This window comes from Esox lucius, chromosome 15 (genome assembly GCF_011004845.1).
Source record: "Esox lucius isolate fEsoLuc1 chromosome 15, fEsoLuc1.pri, whole genome shotgun sequence".
Classification (NCBI taxonomy): Eukaryota; Metazoa; Chordata; class Actinopteri; order Esociformes; family Esocidae; genus Esox; species Esox lucius.
Window position 1 is genome coordinate 12,878,070 of NC_047583.1, and position 19,449 is coordinate 12,897,518.

At 40.2% G+C, this 19,449-nt stretch overlaps 3 protein-coding genes across 5 annotated transcripts; 1 reads left to right on the forward strand and 2 right to left on the reverse strand.

Moving 5' to 3' along the window:
* Positions 1-482: 482 nt before the first annotated feature.
* On the forward strand, positions 483-9,121 carry xgb (x globin). The gene is made up of 5 exons (XM_010878951.3): positions 483-836; positions 4,765-4,872; positions 6,272-6,392; positions 7,809-7,889; positions 8,441-9,121. The coding sequence occupies exons 1-5, from the start codon at positions 676-678 to the stop codon at positions 8,558-8,560; spliced, it is 591 nt and encodes a 196-aa protein (XP_010877253.1). The 5' UTR covers positions 483-675; the 3' UTR covers positions 8,561-9,121.
* On the reverse strand, positions 8,747-14,706 carry srp14 (signal recognition particle 14). The gene is made up of 5 exons (XM_010878950.4): positions 14,575-14,706; positions 13,997-14,069; positions 12,178-12,290; positions 11,835-11,867; positions 8,747-10,171 (listed from the first exon to the last, which is right to left on the reverse strand). The coding sequence occupies exons 1-5, from the start codon at positions 14,596-14,598 to the stop codon at positions 10,082-10,084; spliced, it is 333 nt and encodes a 110-aa protein (XP_010877252.1). The 5' UTR covers positions 14,599-14,706; the 3' UTR covers positions 8,747-10,081.
* Positions 14,707-14,798: 92 nt separating this feature from the next.
* On the reverse strand, positions 14,799-19,436 carry LOC105015650 (5'-3' exonuclease PLD4). 3 transcript variants are annotated; one of them, XM_010878954.2, is made up of 11 exons: positions 19,413-19,436; positions 19,163-19,238; positions 18,906-19,078; positions 18,138-18,321; positions 16,756-16,876; positions 16,529-16,656; positions 16,247-16,447; positions 15,990-16,129; positions 15,729-15,894; positions 15,544-15,640; positions 14,799-15,393 (listed from the first exon to the last, which is right to left on the reverse strand). In XM_010878954.2, the coding sequence occupies exons 2-11, from the start codon at positions 19,235-19,237 to the stop codon at positions 15,188-15,190; spliced, it is 1,491 nt and encodes a 496-aa protein (XP_010877256.2). In that variant the 5' UTR covers position 19,238; positions 19,413-19,436; the 3' UTR covers positions 14,799-15,187. The 3 variants fall into 3 exon arrangements, with proteins under 3 accessions (XP_010877256.2, XP_010877255.2, XP_012992942.2); XM_010878953.3 differs by lacking the exon at positions 19,413-19,436 and adding an exon at positions 19,317-19,389; XM_013137488.4 differs by lacking the exon at positions 19,413-19,436 and having other exon boundaries at positions 19,163-19,384.
* Between the last annotated feature and the right edge of the window lie 13 nt (positions 19,437-19,449).

Sequence of the window (19,449 nt, forward strand, 5' to 3'; positions counted from 1 at the left end):
GTGGGTCACAGATTTTATCTGTAAGGTATAATCCGGCGTTGAAATCCCCCACGACCCCAGGACTATCGGAGTTGGGCATGTATTTCAACAACAGTGATGTTTTTATTTTACCAGTCAAAATCGATCAAGATCACATCTTTTAAGTTGGGGTGCTCAGAATGCGTCCTGTTTAGAATGGGGGACAAACACAGATAAAATACGCGGAAACAATATGAATACTAACAAACAATAACATCCACAACAGACATAGCCTAGCAGCAACACAACACCATTACAACACGGTATAGGCTAAACGTAATGAACTGTCTTGTTTCCCTACATTGTTTGACATGTAGGCTATCCATACTGATAACATTAACAGCTTATAATCATAAAATACATATCATTAACGTGCGCTTTTAGCGATTATTGTGGGAGAAAATGTTGCCCCTCCCCTCCCGGTTACGGAGAATAAACTAGTATTAAGAAGCGCTCGCACGCTCTCGACATAACTGAATACCATTCATGCCTGAATGTTGGACACTGTAGCCTGCCATACGCGCTAAAGGCGTTAAGTGAACCATATGCACGGTGGTCAAACGCTTATCCATTTTTGTGAATCAGTACACTTTGAGTGTATTGTGGTTTTACTGAAGTAGGCTACCTGTCTCTGAAGGAAATTTAACCACAGAAAGAATGGGCTGTGCAATATCCGGTACGACGCCTAGAACCGCAGAAGAGACGAAAGCCGAGGATGCCGTTGCGCATCTCAACGAGGAGCAGATCCAGATGATCAAGGAGTCGTGGAAAGTTATCCAAGAGGACATTGCCAAAGTTGGGATTATTATGTTTGTCAGGTGAGATGTTCTGATACATTTGCTTTGTAAGACTGACATTTTTGAATTTTGAATTCGCTTAAAACAGATAAGTGAAAACTTGGCCACTGAAAATAATTGTCTTCTTGTTAAGTCCAAGATGTTTAAATTTGGCCCGTTGTTTGTTTTTGTGCTGCTAAAAGGTGAATTCCTTTGCCATTGCCTGGTATGCAGCAGACCTAAGTTAGTTTTCCTCAATGATTCTGCCTATGCTTATTTTAACATCCTGTTTGTTTTTATTGGAAAACTCTTTAGTCTGAAGCATACCCATGATCCAGCCACCACCATACTTGAAATCAAGAAGGTAGTTACTCTGATATTTGTGATTTTGGAGGTTGCAGTACCTCCATCCAGCTGCCTTAATGGAAGGAGGATAGTATTGTTGATTAGTCTGGGTGGTTCAGTACAATCACAGAATAATATTTAACTTTGCTTGCCTTAAAGAGTTTATACATGTCACATGTTTTACTGTAACCCTTTATTAGAACACCAAAAACAGTTTTTTATACACTGCTCAAAAAAATTAAGGGAACACTTATTCATCACAGTATAACACAAAGTCAAATCTCAGTGATATCAATCTGTCCAGTTAAGAAGCATAAGTGATTGTGAATCTATGTTACCTGTTTTGGTGCAAATGAAAATGACAACAGGTGAACTGGAGGGGCAACAGCAAGAAAACACCCAAAAAGTGAATGGTTATCCTTCCTGACTGATTTTTCTCTAGTTATGCATTTTGCTAGCGTCCTTGTCACTACTGGTAGCATGAGGCGGTACCTGCAGCCCATTCAGGTTGCACAGGTAGTCCAGATCCTCCAGGATGGTACATTCATAAATGCTGTCGCAAGAAGGTTTACTGTGTCTCCCAGTACAGTCTCAAGAGCATGGAGGAGATACCAGGAGATGGGCCGTAACACAAGGAGAGTTGGACAGGGCCATAGAAGGGCATCAACCCAGCAGCAGGACCGGTATCTGCTCCTTTGTGTGAGGAGGAACTGGGAGGAGCATTGCCAGAGCCCTATAAAATGACCTCCAGTGGGCTGCTGGTGTGCATGTTTCTGACCAAACTGTCAGAAACAGACTCCATGAGGATGGCATGAGGGCCAAACGTCTTCTAGTGGGACCTGTGCTCGCAGTCTGGCACCATGCAGCTCGATTGGCATTCGCCAGAAAACACCAGAATTGGAAGGTCCTTCACTGGAGCCCCGTTCTCTTCACAGATGAGAGCATGTTCACACTGAGCACATGTGACAGAGTCCGTAACCCTAACCCTACATCTACGGTACATAATATCATTAAAAAATTCAGAGAATCTGGAGAAATCACTGTATGTAAGGGACAAAGCGGAAAACCAATATTGGATGGTTATGATCTTTAGGCCCTTAGGCGGCACTGCCTTAAAACAGATTCTGTAATGAAAATCACTGCATGGGCTCAGAAACACTTCCGAAAACCATTGTCTGTGAACACAGTACGTTGCTGTATCCACAAATGCAAACAATAACTCTACCATGCAAAAAACCATATATAAACCAGATCCAGAAAGGCCACAGCCTTCTCTGGACCTGAGCTCATTTAAGATGGGCTGAGGCAAAGTGGAAAACTTTCCAGTGGTCTGACAAATCAAAATGTGAAATTATTTTGGGGAATCATGGACAACGCATCCTCCGAGCCAAAGAAGAGAGGGACCATCTGGCTTGTTATCAGTACACTGTTCAAAAGCCATGATGGTATGGGGGTGCATTAGTGCACATGGCATGGGTGACTTGCACATCTGTGAAAGCACCATTAATGCTGAACAATAAATATTGGTTTTGGAGCAACATATGCTACCATCCAGACAATGTCTTTTTCAGGGAAGGCCTTGCTTTTTTCAGCAAGACAAGACCAAACCACATTCTGCACATATTACAACAGCATGGCTCCATAGTAATAGTCAGGGTGCAACACTGGCCTGCCTGCAGTCCAGACCTGACACCCATTGAAAACATTTGGCGCATTATGAAATGAAAAATATGACAACTGTTGTGAACTGAAATAATATATCAAGTGAGAATGGGAAAACATTTCACTTTCAAAACTACAGCAGTTGGTCTCCTCATTTCCCAAATGCTTAGAGAGTATTGTTAAAAGAAGTGATGCAACAGAGTAATAAACATGCCTGTCCCAACTTTTTTTGAAACGTGTTTTTGAAACATTTCTCAGTTTCAACATTTGATATGTTGTCTTTGTACTATTTTCAAATAAATATAGGGATAAATGATTTGCACATAATTGCATTCTGTTTTTAATTAGCATTTTACACAGCGTCCCACCTGTTTTGGAAACCTGGTTGTACACTGGAAATGGTTGGAAAATACAGCACTGGACCAGAGTCCACATAAGTCACTTAGGCAACAAGCTGATATGGGCAGAGCGGTACCAGAATCAAGCACTCGGTTCTTCAAGCAACTGCCAGATGCTGTACCCCCTGTGTTGTGGCTTGGAGATTTTTGTGAAGGTTTTACACCACCCATCATCGAACATCATTACTGAATATTGTATAATATACAGCACCGGAATGTATTTTCTGTACACTAACAATTGGAAGGGAATTGAAGTGCTGTGGTGCCGAACTTCAATCAGAGCCAAACCTCTGAAATACCTACTACATGCAAAAAGCAGGAATTTGAATTTCACTTCCACTTATAGCCTCTCAAGTACAGAGAGTACATTCTAGAGCCAAGTGTCAACCTCGTTAAATGTCGTTTCCTGCAGCTGTGTAGGAGCAGCAATGACAAGGATCATTTCCTCTCACATCCATGGCTATGGTGGGAACTACATTGGGCATACATAAGCAAGAAAAACATGTAATGTAAAGCGAGAACAACATTCATGGTGAATAATGTGGTGTCCTCTAGAAATCCAAAGAGTAGAAAGTTATTCCCATATTGTGTTGAAATCACAGCTTATAAAGACACTTCAAATTTTGTTTAAAAAGAGTAAACAAGACTGTCAGTTTATTTTATCATGGAAAAATAAAATCCACAGAGGAATTATTGCAATGCAGATTCGACTGAATTACGTAGAGTTACTGGTGGCGGATAGATGGGGAATAAACACAGACGTATATACGTTCACCGACACATACATGTGCACATATTGTGTCAGCTTATTGTGGGCTTAAATAATTTCTGTTCAATTTGAATGACATTACTGTGTCTGAGAAGGCAAGGGAATGCGTTCTAGCTCTATTAGGTGAAGGAGAACCCCTGTTGGGTTCTGGTGATGTTATTGCTTCCTAGAGTAGACCTAGAGACCAGCAGGGAAGGACTAATAATGAGATAGCAGCAGGACTTAAAACATAAACAATATCAAACAAACAGAACAACGCCCATAATAGCCTATTTTCAATACTTATTTACAGCCTTCCTACTCTGAGAACTTAAAGGACTGAGGGGCATGGACTAAGATACAAACAGAAAGGGGGTTATATGCTTTGCTGCTTTTATCAATTAAAAGGCATATCTTGACTCGAACTCAAAGGGAAGCCCACACAGTGTTTTGTAGACATTTAGTCTTATTTTCTATTCTTTTTGTGATAGTAGTTTGGTCCCCAAAATTTATATTTTTTGAAACTTTTCACAGATTTTCACGATTCAGTAATATTCAAAACAAAATATCAAAAACATGGTCTGAAGGATCACATCCAAGCACAGACATTGTGAAAATAATGGCAGTAAAAATGAGTGACTATCCCCTTTAACTTAACATTTAAATACATATATAATATCAGTAGTACATGGGCGAGAAGGGGAAGAGCTAATGGGTTTAATAGCAAAGGCCCAGCACACACCGTGGATCCCCTTTAAGACAGGTTTAACGAAACTGACTCTTAAAGGCTCTGATGTTTCTGTTGTCTTGGTAACAGGTTGTTTGAGACCCATCCAGAGTGCAAGGATGTTTTCTTCCTGTTCCGAGACGTGGAGGACCTTGAGAGACTACGGACTAGCCGGGAGCTTAGGGCACACGGTCTACGGTCAGTAACCACGCTACAAAACTGCACGACTCCAATGTTCAGTAGAGATGGAGTTTGTCATTACGTTTACAAATGTCAAAATATCACAATTGACCATCACTAATACATACTATAGCAATAGAAACATTTTGTTTCGTATATTATAGCACTGTCAACCACTTTTTCTTTCCCTATGAGATGGGAAAACAACAGAAGCATTGAAACAAAACAAACACAGCCTGTTCTAGCCAGGGATTAATTCAAAATCGCCATGACAATGTTTACACAGGGTCTTTAGTTACAATTCAATCAGCATTGCATTTTTCCCCAATGGATCTCACATACTGGCCTATAAAGCAAGGCAACCCGCCTCTAAAAAACGACTTGCAAGGCAAAACCGCCTCTAAAAAACGACTTGCAAGGCAACCCGCCTCTAAAAAACGACTTGCAAGGCAACCCGCCTCTAAAAAACGGCTTGCAAGGCAACCCGTCTCTAAAAAACTACTTGCAAGGCAACCCGCCTCTAAAAAACGACTTGTAAGGCAACCCGCCTCTAAAAAACGACTTGCAAGGCAACCCTCCTCTAAAAAACGACTTGTAAGGCAACCCGCCTCTAAAAAACGACTTGCAAGGCAACCCTCCTCTAAAAAACGACTTGCAAGGCAACCCGCCTCATAGGTATAGTGGGTGAGGTGGAATATACTAAATAATGACACTGCATCAACATTGCTGACAGGTTTGAATGAATCCCTTAATCTCAAGGGAGCGTTTGTCACACGCTGAGAATGAAGGGCTGCTAAAATCCAATTCCATTCTAGCTATTATCACCTCTGATGCCAGCGAGAAACACATTCTTAATGTGCACTTCACTATGGTTTGTATCCTCAATTTTGTTGTATCATTGAGCGAAGTATCTTTGTTTTTCCTCCCACAAAAGGCCAAAGAAGCCAATTAAGCCTGAGGGCTGTACTTAATCAAAGGTGAGAAGGCTACAGTGGCATGACAGCAGACAGATGTGGATGTTAGCACTACATCCCCACACAGACACTTCTCTCATCCTCCCAGGAAAAGGCCAAGTGGCCCTCCAACCACTCAAATGGACATTAGTACAAATGTCCTTGCTGGAGCATCACGCCCATTTAACCCTTCTGCCTTAAACTTGCCCTAGTGTTAAAAAAAAAGAAAAAAAAGAAATTCATTTGAAAAGCGCATTTTGGTTTTCTTACATCTAATTTGCAAAAAAAAAAATGTAACAATTCAAAATACAGAATATGGAGTAAAATGGACATTTCATTTCCATTTGTACCACTGGAGCCTTCTGGATAAACAAAACGGCATCATACAGATACAGCGTGTGATGGAAATGGACCAAGCTGTACCATCAGACGGTCTCCCATAACCATTTCTGTTTGTTTAACAGAGTGATGTCCTTCATTGAGAAGAGTGTAGCCAGACTTGACCAGCTGGAGCAACTGGAAGGTTTAGCTGTGGAGCTGGGGAAAAGCCACTACCGCTACAGCGCCCCGCCTAAATACTACAGCGTAAGACACAGTCACTGAAAATGCATGTTAAGTAAAGCTCCACATTTATTTTATATGTACACATGTATATACAGGCGCTGGTCATAAAATTTGAATATCATCAAAAAGTTGATTTATTTCAGTAATTCCATTCAAAAAGTGAAACTTGTATATTATATTCATTCATTACACACAGACTGATATATTTCAAATGTTGATTTCTTTTAATTTTGATGATTATAACTGACAACTAATGAAAATCCCAAATTCAGTAGCTCTGAAAATTTGAATATTACTTAAGACCAATACACATTTTTATTTTTTTTTCAAATGTTGGCCAACTGAAAAGTATGAAGATGAAAAGTATGAGCATGTACAGCACTCAATACTTAGTTGGGGCTCCTTTTGCCTGAATTACTGCAGCAATGCGGCGTGGCATGGAGTCGATCAGTCTGTGGCACTGGGCACACGGTACTGGTAGCTTTGGCACTGTGTGCAGGTAAATGACATGGCACCCCAAACTATCACTGACTGTGGAAACTTTACACTGGACTTCAAGCAACGTGGATTCTGTGCTTATCTTCTCTTCCTCCAGACTCTGGGACCTTGATTTCCAAAGGAAATGCAAAATGTACTTTCATCAGAGAACATAACTCAGCAGCAGTCCAGTCCTTCTTGTCTTTAGCCCAGACGAGACGCTTCTGACGCTGTGTCTTGTTCAAGAGTGGCTTGACACAAGGAATGCGACAGCTGAAACCCATGTCTTGCATACGTCTGTGTGTGGTGGTTCTTGAAGCACTGACTCCAGCTGCAGTCCACTCTTTGTGAATCTCCCCCACATTTTTGAATGGGTTTTGTATCACAATCCTCTCCAGGGTGCGGTTATCCCTATTGCTTGTACACTTTTTTCTACCACATATTTTCCTTCCCTTCACCTCTCTATTAATGTGCTTGGACACAGAGCTCTGTGAACTGCCATCCTCTTTAGCTATGACCTTTTGTGTCTTGCCCTCCTTGTGCAAGGTGTCAATGGTTGTCTTTTGGACAGCTGTCAAGTCAGCAGTCCTCCCCATGATTGTGTAGCCTACAGAACTAGACTGAGAGACCATTTAAAGGCCTTTGCAGGTGTTTTGGGTTAATTAGCTGATTAGAGAGTGGCACCAGGTGTCTTCAATATTGAACCTTTTCACAATATTCTAATTTTCTGAGATACTGAATTTGGGGTTTTCATTAGTTGTCAGTTATAATCATCAAAATTAAAAGAAATAAACACTTGAAATATATCAGTCTGCATGGAATGAATATATAAATTATGCAAGTTTTACTTTTTGAATGGAATTCCTGAAATAAATCAACATTTTTATGATATTCAGATTTTATGAACAGCACCTATATTATATTTATGATTCCCTACTTGGATGTGATTTCTTTTTCTAGTATGTAGGAGCAGAGTTCATCTGTGCTGTCCAACCCATTCTCAAAGAGAAATGGAACAGAGATCTGGAGGAGGCGTGGAAGGTACATAATTCAATCTTTCTATTGTCCCATGTTGTGGGTGTCCATCATACATTTCTTCTAGTAGTGTAATATTGGTGACCAATTATTGTCCAGTATCCATTGTCTTCCCGCAGTGTTAGTTTTCCACATCCAATTACTCTTGTCAATATGGAAGTGTCACTAGTGAAAATGAGCAGGGACACACACTGAAGGGGTTAAATGTAACCTAATTCCAAATAATGTCGACTCTATATTCATGTGTGGCCATATCCTAAAAACCAAAAAACATTTGACAGAGGCGTTTGCCTGAGTTTGAACTAGTAGCACTAACTGGACTGGTAATACACTGAACAAAAATAAAAGGTCCCAGAAAACATCTATGCACAAAAAACCCAACTCCTATGGAATCCACAGTTTAGGGCCTATTTAACTGTATTTCCTTACTAGAACAAAATACAATCTTTAAATAGTTTGTATGTTGCATTTATAGATGTGTTGAGTGTATATTGACAAAGACAGCGCTCTAAATTCCAGATGTCCTCATTAGTACCTGTGTTATGCTTCTAAACCAGACCCTGTTCCTCTACCTGACTACATTTATGAACCATGGCTACCAGGAGGAGGAGAACTGCCAGAATCACACGGCAGTTTCGCCCAAGGACCGGCCAGACAAGAGAAACACCGCCTTATAACTACAAGTTGTGGCATATGCTGTTGAGCTGTGTATATAGTTTATTTATTACTTAACAGTATTCATCTTCTACATTGGTCATGTTACTAAGTAGTTTACCAGCCTATGGTAAAGTTAAACTGCTCCTTTTTCATTTATTCTTAAATCCATCTTGATGGGTTCTCAACAAACTGCTGCCAGATTGTAATCAACATCAAAAAAAGCATTTTATTTATCCACTTAAAGTAATATCAGTTGTGTTCCTTATCAATGACATTCATATACATGGCAATATAACCAAGAGGACAACAAATGATGTAAACAGCAGCTGTGTGTCTGTCACATGTACTGGAAAGTAATTCTATTCCTAATGGATAATTATCATGGTTACATCTATAGCCAGGTTACACAGTAAGCAAAACAGGCATTTGATTAAAAACTAAAATTACCATGCACCAGGTACCTTCCATAATCAAAAAATGCCATTGAGATTCTAGAAGAATATACTAAATTAAGTTTCAAAATACTTCACCCCTTGATCTTCCAACACGACACATCCATCCCACAAATGTAGATGCTGCAGTTTTTCCCTGCGCTTTTTCAGGCAAATGACAGTAAAACATTGGACAGTATACAACCTAAATGCCACAGAGGCCTTATGTGTCAGCTAACCATGGGAACGTCTCAACAGCAGGGGTAGAAAAGCCTGTTCCTGGAGTACCACAGCTACTGGAGCATCATGTTCCAACCAGGCACCACAAATGACATGACAGAAAAGCCTGGTCCTCCAGGTTGATTGAATACTTGCAGCACCCCAGGACTAGGGTGGTCTCCCCTTCCCCAACTACTGTGAATGTACCACTTCCAATCATTAAGTGGACATCATTGAAGAAAAACACATTGGACCAATAAGGAACATATCCACTTAATAATAGCCTTAAGAAATAGAAAAAAAACTAAGATTTTCCTAATGGCAACAAAAAGCATTTGTTCCCAAACCGAACAAATGAATATGGCAACTTCACTAAGTTCATATACAGTTTTTATATATATCCAGAAAATGGTTATGACAAAGTCCAACTGAAAAGCAAATCAGAACTTTTGGTGAAATGTTATAAGATGGATGAACAAAAGCCAAATCCAGGAACAATTCTAAACAAAAATCAGTATAGGGCCTAGTAGTAAAATGCAAAAAAGATTTGAAAGGCATTTCATGAATGTGCTTCATCCTGTCAGTGACACCAGCTCTCCTTGTAACTTGGATCCAGACCAGAGATGTTGATATGGGGGTTGCGGTGGGTGAATCAAATCACTTGCATCTTCTCTGAATGTTAAACACCCTCAGCTTCCCTTCCTTCCTATAGAGGAGACACTGCTCTGAAAACCGTGGCATGATGTCAAAGCAGTCCCCAGGTAGAGGATGGGTTACCTCAGCCAGCAGCTCAGAGCAGGATGAAAGGAGTAGAGGAGCGGGTAGCTGGAGTGTCTTGGAGGTGGTACAAGACAGTCCCTGTTCCCCCAGTATTCTCGAAAAGTCTATTGCTCATTGGGTAGCTTTGGTCTTCTTTCCTTTGCTTTTCTTGTCTTTCTTCTTGAGCCCATCCATGTGTGCTCTCAGGAGGTTAGAGTATGCCTGGCAAGAAGAGAGCACAGACGTATTAATAAGGAGTGTAAATGATTTACATAGTCGTTTGTAGCATTACAGACAGGTGACCAATTAAAGGGGAAACATCAACAGTGGTTAAGTAAGGTGTGGGACCATGAGCCACCATAACAGCTTCAGTGTGCCTTAAGGTAGTTTCTACAAGTCACTGGAACACAATTTTTCCAAAAGATGTTCCCTCATTTGGCGTTTTGATGATAGTGGAGGGAGAGCGCTGTCTAACACGTTGGCCCAAAAAAATTAAGATTTAGTGATCGCGAAGGCATTTATTCGCATCATTTTTTTGACTCAAACCATTCAGTGACCCCTTGCGCCCTGTAGATGGGGCATTGCCATCCCGAAAGAGACCCAATAAGGAACCCTCAGTCAGTCACTTATGCCATATTTCCTCTGGTGCTTCATCCCGGGACAGGGCTACACCATTGATTTATGATAATGTTGGCTTTAGACTTTCCTGTTTCTACTATATATTCGGTACCAAAGACTTAAGGAGGGGCTCAGGTGGGTTGGGCGAGTAAACTATCAACGCGATTTGGTTTTCTGTTTACGAAAAATAAATGGCAACATTTATCTGGTAGTATAATAAAATAAACAGTAACGCCATGCTCAGTTTGTTTATAATACGGCATTTGAACTTGGGCAATAAAACATTTCTTCCTCAAGCTCCTGCGAGCTTCTCCACCTACACTCGTGACAACTAAGCCATTGTAGTCATTATTTAGTTGAAGTATTTTGTCAAAATTATCTAGCATTAATAGAAGAATTTGTGAGAATTCTGATTTTGCATTATAGGTTCTGCAGTCTTAGGGCTCAGTTTTTTTGACCACCTTCGGTCATTCCAACTCTTTCCGTTTTGAGTCTTTGCTTCCCCGTACTGTTGATGTATTTATTTAATTTTATCAGGGATCTGTGTGTCAGATCGGATGAAAACCATTATGAAAAGCATAAGACTAAGCAAATCACTACACAGCGCTTTTCGAATAGCACACCATGCAGCGTTTTCATAGCACGTTGCGCGTCAACCCGCAAACAACGCTCTAAGTCCTAAAGTCCAGGGCTTGGCACCAAGTGAGAGCCTGGATACTCAGCCACAGCCTAGTGGTCGACTGGGGCTGGCATGTGTCAATGGAAGATGAAACATTTCCGGACTTCAGGGTAAAACACCAGTGGAAAAAAGGCCTTAGATCCTTTCCTCGTGCCAGCCTGATTCCAAACATCAAGGTCACCAGGGCCTGCTCAGCATTTTTATACAGAGAAAGATAGGGTGTTTATTGTTTAATTGTATTGTGCAGAACACCTGTATGGACGTAAGTGCATTTATGTTCCTCCACTCATTCAGGTTTTTCATCAGTTTTATCATTTTCCAAAATGTATATTCATAGAGAAGACATCAAAACTATGAAGTAACACATGGAATCACGCAGCAAGCAAGTGTTCTTTTCTTTCAGATCTAAATACATACGACATTCTAGATTCTTTAATATCGCCACCCCTCACAGCGTTGCATACTACTCTCTCAAGTAGCTTTAATAGCTACATTTGTATTATAGACTGCCAATTATAGACTGTCAATAGACTGTTGCCACCCTAGAATTAAGAGCATCGTTTATTTGTTAAAATATCTAGTACCTACCATCTGGAACTTGATTACTTCTTTTGTGCTAACCTGGAGATACAAGAAAAACTACATTTAGCACTGCAGAGTATCATATCAACAACAATGTCACAATTATGTCCATTACTCATTAAATAAAAAAGACCGGACACATTGATAAAGACGTTAAGGTCAAAAAATGAATTTGCCACACCCTAAACAAAGCAGAACAAATAGATACAAAATTCAATGATTAAAATGAGTCACAATCACAGCTTAGTTCAGAGTGGATTTCAACCTTGATTGGAAAGACAAATAATCTATATGCACCCAAAAACCCTTTGGTCAATTAGTTAACTGCCACATGATGCTGTAGACTTACCACTGTGCTAATTTTCTTCTTGCCGTCTGACGCTCTGAGTAGACACTTGTTGTCGGCTGGTTCATAATTCTCTGGGTAGCCTTTCCTGGGAACTGGTTTGGTTCTCCCATCATCTGTAAGGTTAGTGACAACAAGTAATCAGAAATATTCACCTCAAACCTGAATGACCTCAAAACCGGAAATACTAGGCGTTGTATTTACATATCCTAGAAGAATTGAGTAAAGTTGAGAAATCGTAAATACAGTTGCGATCATAATGTTGCATACCCTGACAGAAATTTTGGCATTGATATAAAAATATGACTGATCATGCAAAAAAAAAAACGGTATTATTTAAGGATAGTGATCATATTAAGCCATTTATTATCACAGTTTTTTCCTTTTTAAATCATAATGATAATGAAAATCACCAAAATGGCCATGATCAAACGTTTACATAACCTTGAATGTTTGGCCTTATTACAGACACACAAGGTATGGCTTTTTAAATTGCACTTAGTGTCAGTGTATAAATAGTCAATGAGTTTGTAAGCTTTCACATGGATGCACTGAGCAGGCTAGATACTGAGCCATGGGGAGAAGAACTAACTGTCAAAAGACCTGCATAACAAGGTAATGGAACTTTATAAAGATGAAAAAGGATATAAAAAGATATCCAAAGCCTTGCAAATACCAGTCAGTACTGTTCAATCACTTATTAAGAAGTGAAAAATTCAATTCTCTCTTGATACCAAGCTAAAGGGGGAAATATACAGTATTAAGAACTAAGGGTATGCAGACCTCTGAAGAGGGGTCAGTTGTGCACTATAGGCATACTTATCCCTTATCAAAAATGGTAACACTGTATTTAACTATTAAAGCATGGCCTATCAATGAATAGAGTATACCCAACAGACTGAACACAGGGTGAAGGAGCTAGCACACCCATATGTACGTTTTGGTTTTATCTAGGTGACACAGTGCCTTCTACACCTGTTCCACTCTGGTTTTAATCAAATTAAAAAACCTTTCTCAGGCTTTTATTACCTGTTTCAGGTTAGGCTGTAACAAGGCAACTAATGTTCTCTGATTACTGCAAGATCTACACTCATGCATTTCTTTCCAAAAGGTAAATGCTCACATCTTTTTTAGGCTCACAACAACAAATGTGGTCACTTGATAAAGGGTCCTAACAAGTGCCAGTAAAACATTTCCCAGACCATAACTCCACTACCCCCAGCCTGTACTGTTGCCACCATGGGTTCAACTACACATGCTGGTTACTCCAAATCCTGACTGCTATCAGCATGACAAAAAAGGATTCGTTGGATCAGGCAGTTTTTCACACCTTAATTGTCCATTGTTGGTGTTCATATGCCTACTGAAGCGGCATCTTGCTTCTAGATGATAGAAGTGGAACTCTGTGTGGCCACAATAACATATCCGTGACAATGGCAACCCAAGTCGCCTTTTCAATCCAAAACTGTATGTGCCCACAGGACTGCCACTGAATGGATGTTCTGTTTGAAGCACCCTCCCTGTAACCACTACAATTACTGTCGATTACTGTATCACACAATTGAAAAGACCTTTAAAAAAAAAACGATGAAATTTCTCAGGAAATCCCAAACACTGATTAAAACAGGTCCTCTTGTTGTGAACTACCTGTAAATACTGGGCAGAGAAATGTTAGTAGACACCTGTTTCCACTCTTCGTCAACAAAGACAAAATACAGTGGGAGGATCTCTGGAGGCATCTTCAATTAGTTAATGCAAAACAGTTGCTTGGAGTAACCACATGAGCAATACCATGTATAATCGACATAAAATATGAACTTACATTTCTTTAACGTTATAGCCACACTGCCTGATGTCCGGCATTTCTGAAACAGCCGTGTCAGCTCCGTCAAAAACTGGGAGGAAAATAATCCGATTGAGATTATACAATTAGAAATTAGCTAGCTCGATAAATAGTACAGTACGATTGGAAGTATTTATTACAACTGTGAGGACGTAACTAGCTTTACTGACAGCAGTAAATCGGATGAGTTAACATTACAGTAGTAGCTACCCACACTAGCTAGCTTATAAACAGCCAGCTACAGTTGCCACTACAAGTAATTTCGTTATAATAGATCTACCTTGTTTATGGATACTTACAACAAAGAACGTTTCCGCATATTCCTGGATTTACTTTTGTCTGACTGACCACAAAACAGCAATTGAAACCAGCTAGGTAAAAAACGGAAGATGGCTAATGTTACTAGCTCACGTTAGCTAGCTACTGCTGCAGCAGGCACCAGTGATTTCTACAAGGGCAATTTGCACAACGCCTACGAAATTATACCAGTCTCGTCATATGGTTTGTACCTTAACTATATCTATATATTTTTTTTTAATGTAATTTTGGTAACTTACCGAGTCATTTTCAAGTAATACCATGATGTCTACTGCATATACGTTGCTTCAGCTAGGCGTGCTGACTCTCAGAGAAGTACCACTGAGAAGCACACGTACTGCATTGTTAAACCCGCCCAGTGATCTTTGAACTAGTGAAACACACGTTCGAAAATTGACATTACTGCCATCTACTGTAGGGAAAACAGAATAAAACAAAACGAGAGACTTCCTCTCCTTTTTTCAAATTGTGTATTTATTATTTTGTTCCAAAAATAGTGAGCTATCAAAAGTATAACTCGTAACAGGTTAGGAATATGACAACCCAAATGTAAATCTTCAGTAGGAAAAACAAGTATAAACAAATGAGACAATTATGAAAGTTCAGTTGTTTTGTTAAAAAAAAGGAATACAAGCCACACAACAGGCATTTGCCTAAAACAATTAACAACACAGAATACTCTGTTGACACTGCTATAGCTGAATGAATGCCCATCCAAAACAGCAGTTTTGAAGATGCAGTTATTGTGCAACAATAGATTAACTGCAGTCAACTGTGATATTTTGTCTGTAGTTAATGTAGTAAAACTCTACAATTAAAACAGAAAAAAGTGATACTACATAAACAGAACACCTAGCCTTTTGAGAGTGCACAGTCAGGGTGATCACCAAGGTCAGCAAGACTTAGAGAAAACTGAGAGTTCCAGTCCCTGTCAAACACCGCCCTGAGCTGTCCCTGCAGGGCCTGGGTCCTCCAGGTCCAGTGTGGGCCATGCTGGGAAATCACCAACCCCACTCCAGCTGTCACATTGAAGTAATCAGCTGACCAGTTAGATGTCCCTGGGGAGCAGAACAATTGGGAGGTCAAGTTATTCATTACCTCTAGTGACTTCACAAAAAAACTGTTCACATTAATATGCAGTATTATCACAAAAGATGTTCTGCAAAATCAACTGTCATGTCATGCTGCTCCAGCTCTCCATTCCTTACCAATATATGCTATTTTGTCAGTCACCATGTATTTATTATGGTTTACTCTGGAGTGGGGAATTTCTGACTGGTTCCCTACTGGAACAATTGCCAGTTTCTGGAAAATAGGGTAAGCTGGCATTACAGTACAGAAAAGACAATAACCACATTAGTTTAAAATAATAAACATGTATGTGTCTCCCTACCACTTGAATGCTGGCGTGCTTCGCAGGGAAAATCAGGGAGTCCAAAGACAGAAGGAAAGGCAGCATGGATGGATTAGAATCACGTCCACAGCTGACAAGCAGACGCACCTTAACGTTCCGCTCAAAAACAGCCCTCCTCAATGCATCATCTATGTCTGGCCAGTACCTAGAGGAGAAGTTAGAGGTAGATTCCGTGAATGTTACAATATTATAAGAACACAGTTTTGTTAAGTACAAAACTGGGTAGAAAAGTGTGTTCACCTTTGAGGGTGCATGAAGTGTGTGGTGGGGAAATACTCCATGACTGCCACATCTATGTAATGCTGAGCCCCTGAGATCCCTGAAAGTATAGCTTCCAGGTCCTGAGTCCGAGATGCTGGGCAGAAAGAGGGAGGAGAAGCCTGGGGGAGAAAGTAGTCAGCGATGGAACGAGTAGAATTGTAATGAAATTTGATTCAGACTAATGGTTTTCTGGTTCTAAATACAGAGAATGGAGGAGTGACACAGAAGCGACTAACTGAGATGTAGATTTTGCTTGTAACGTTTTCAGTCTCCAGCAGCAGGGGGTGCTCTTTGTTGATGGCTGTGTCATACTTGGAGGGCCAAGGGTCTGGTATGGAGCTGTTGCGATGACCCATCACCCAGTAGGACTCAAAGATCTTATGGAGGTCATTAGCCAGACTAGAGCAGTTGTAGATGACCACTCCCAGTTCTTTAACCTTAGATGAAAGTGCATTGTTAACTGTCATGTAGGAAACAAGTCACTGAGAATTGTCTAAAGCTCATGACTAGACCTTTACCTGTGTAAGAGACCTCCAGTCCATGTTGGCACTTCCCAGGAATATGTGTTTCCTATCAACAATCCAGAACTTGGTGTGAAGGACACCCCCAGTCAAACGCCCAAATGGTACCTTTCTTACTTGGACTCCTGTATTACAATTAACCAGTGTCAGCAAATTACAGGATTAAAAAAATAGGAGAAAATACAGTATATATAAATTATGTCATTGAGTAGTTGTTTTCAGACCTTTCTGACTTAGAATCTGTAGATCTGTGGAGTTTGTAAACACAGAGGGAATACTGGTCACGACCCTCACTGACACGTTTCTAGAAGGCAAAGCTCCAATTTGCTCCAGTATTTCCTTTCCCTGTCAATGACAGAACGAGTATGTAACATCCATGCCAATTTACAGGCATGAAAACCTGACAACTGAAGGAATTTGCAGACTTCTCAGCCAACTACGTGGGTTCCACCCACAAATGGAAAGCTTGTTATACATCTGACATTTTCATGAGGTCTCAACCCTGGAGAAAACTGATTGGAGACCAATCCTATGGCAATCATGTTGGGCCAAAATCTAGAAAAGGCTCTTGTCAATTGCACAGCAAATGGGTTGGTCAGAGCCACAGGGACAGACGCAAAGCAACCCACAATGGTTCAGATTCTGATTGCAGACATGTCATGTGCTTTTGATTGTGTTGACTTTGCTAAACGCCTCCAGCATAAGAGCAGCCTGGGTCTGTCTAAGGTCTCTCAACTGGCTTCACGAGTATACAACAGGAAGAACACAGAGGGTGATGTCAAATGGAAAGTACTGCTCATGGACACAAATAACATAAGAGCTCCCACAGGGTAGGGTTGTCTTGTTTTAACACTTCCTGCTCCACATGTCCACTCGGAGAGACATCTTTGACGACACCTTGGACAGTAACTATGCCAACAACATTGGGCTGCCCCATGCTTTAAGTGTAGCATACATTGAACATATCACCCGAGTACAAGTAACTTGAGCGGTAGGGGTAGACAACATTACAAATGAGCAAACTCAAAACAAAAAAGACATTTTCAACCAGAAAGGTGTTATTTTAATGTGTTATGCTTCATTATGGAAAGATATCTATAGGAGTAGTTATCTGCTTCTCCAAAAACAAGCTCCAGAAACCCTGGGTGAACATGCTGTTCTAGTTGGACAACCAACTCAGTGGTGACCAACACAAAAGTGGAAAAGGCTTCAAAGCATCTCAATTTCAATTTCAACTGTGATGGCAACATCCTCTTCACAAATGACCATCTGTCTGAAGGATGCAATCGTGTGGCCGCCAGGCTGCTAATAGAAGCCACAAGCTGCACTGGACAGGGTACAGAGTATGGAAACCATGACGACAATAACAATGAAATCCCACCGACCCTTCCACCACCACATAGAGATGGAGCGAACAGCAGTCAGATGACATGCACACACAGCCTGACCATGAACTACCACAGAGAGACTATACTGGCAATCCTCAACAACTAGGTGTCTAGCATCAACTGACTTAACCAAATGTGGCTACGGTTGTGTCACTTAACGTAAACAGTGTTTTAAATTGGGTTATGGTTAATCAGTTACATTTTTATTTTTAACTCACAGGAATGTCAGTGGAAGAGTTGACGTTGATATCTTCTCCTGTAAGAGTCCAGTAAAAGGAGGCCACATCAACCTGGCTGTTTGCCATGGACAGGAGATCTTTCCAAGCCTTCTCAACTGGGGTCCCAAATGTTGCATTGTCATCATATTTCATGTACAGAGGAATGCTTTCCACAAGCACAATTCTGAGGAATTTTACAAAAGGACCTTACAAGACTATAATGTGTAAATGAAAAACATACATATGCACTTTGGTGAACTGTTAAAGGGACAGTTTGGAATTTTAGCCACAGTCTATATCTACCTCCCCAGTCAGAAGAACAGTGTATATTTTTTTCTTCCATCTTGTCAGCACAGGGATTCAAACCCAACAACCTTTTTTGTACCAGCCCAACACAAGTCGTGAGACTATCCACATACCATAGGTCTCTCCATAACATTTTAGTAAAATGTTAAGTTTTAGTAGCATTAGCGCAATGTATTTTTTTGCAAATAATTAACATTTAGTGGGGCACTGAAATCTACTCTAACCTGACATAACATAATACATGTAAATTTGTATGCTAAGTATTCCACTGAGACCTAATTGTCTAGCTAGTTAGCTGCTGCTTGTGAAACTACCAAAACATTTTTCCAGGCTCAGACACACACTACGGTAATCTGACTCTGGGAAAGCAGTTTTCTTGCCAACATTACAAACTATCCCTTTAACTAGAAATATAGTTAGATATTTTAAGTTAAGAAACACAATAGTACAAGGTACTACAACCTGCTTTGCTCTTGAGAAAAGTTATTTTCATCAATTATGTGTTGAAGGATCTGGTTCTGCTTTTGGAATGCTTCATCTTTAGTGAACTTCTCCAGGATAGAAACGGAGAAAAGTGCACCCAAAACAGTTAAACAACCCACTGCCAAAACTATAGTTCCAATCCTATTTGATCCCTGAGAAAAGATACATACATTTATTAAGAGTTAGCCAAAACAGAATGAAAAACAGTTCACAACAGTTTGGCAAGAAATTCTTACCCTTCGATTTGGAACATAACTATCATGTAAAGCCTTGTAAGAAGAGGACATCTCTGGAACTAATGTTTCCGACATCCTGTTGAAATTCAGACCAAGAACATTAGTCATTCTGGTCAAATTTAAAAAGAACATGTAACATACAAAAGAAACGTACTAAAAGCAAGTAAAGCAGGTGTTGCGACTGAGCGACTTTACTTTTCCGCTACTATGCAAGAAACTGATATGAAACTGTGCCATTTACAATACATACTAGTACATGGTTCCTGTTTTTCCATTTCCCTTTGACA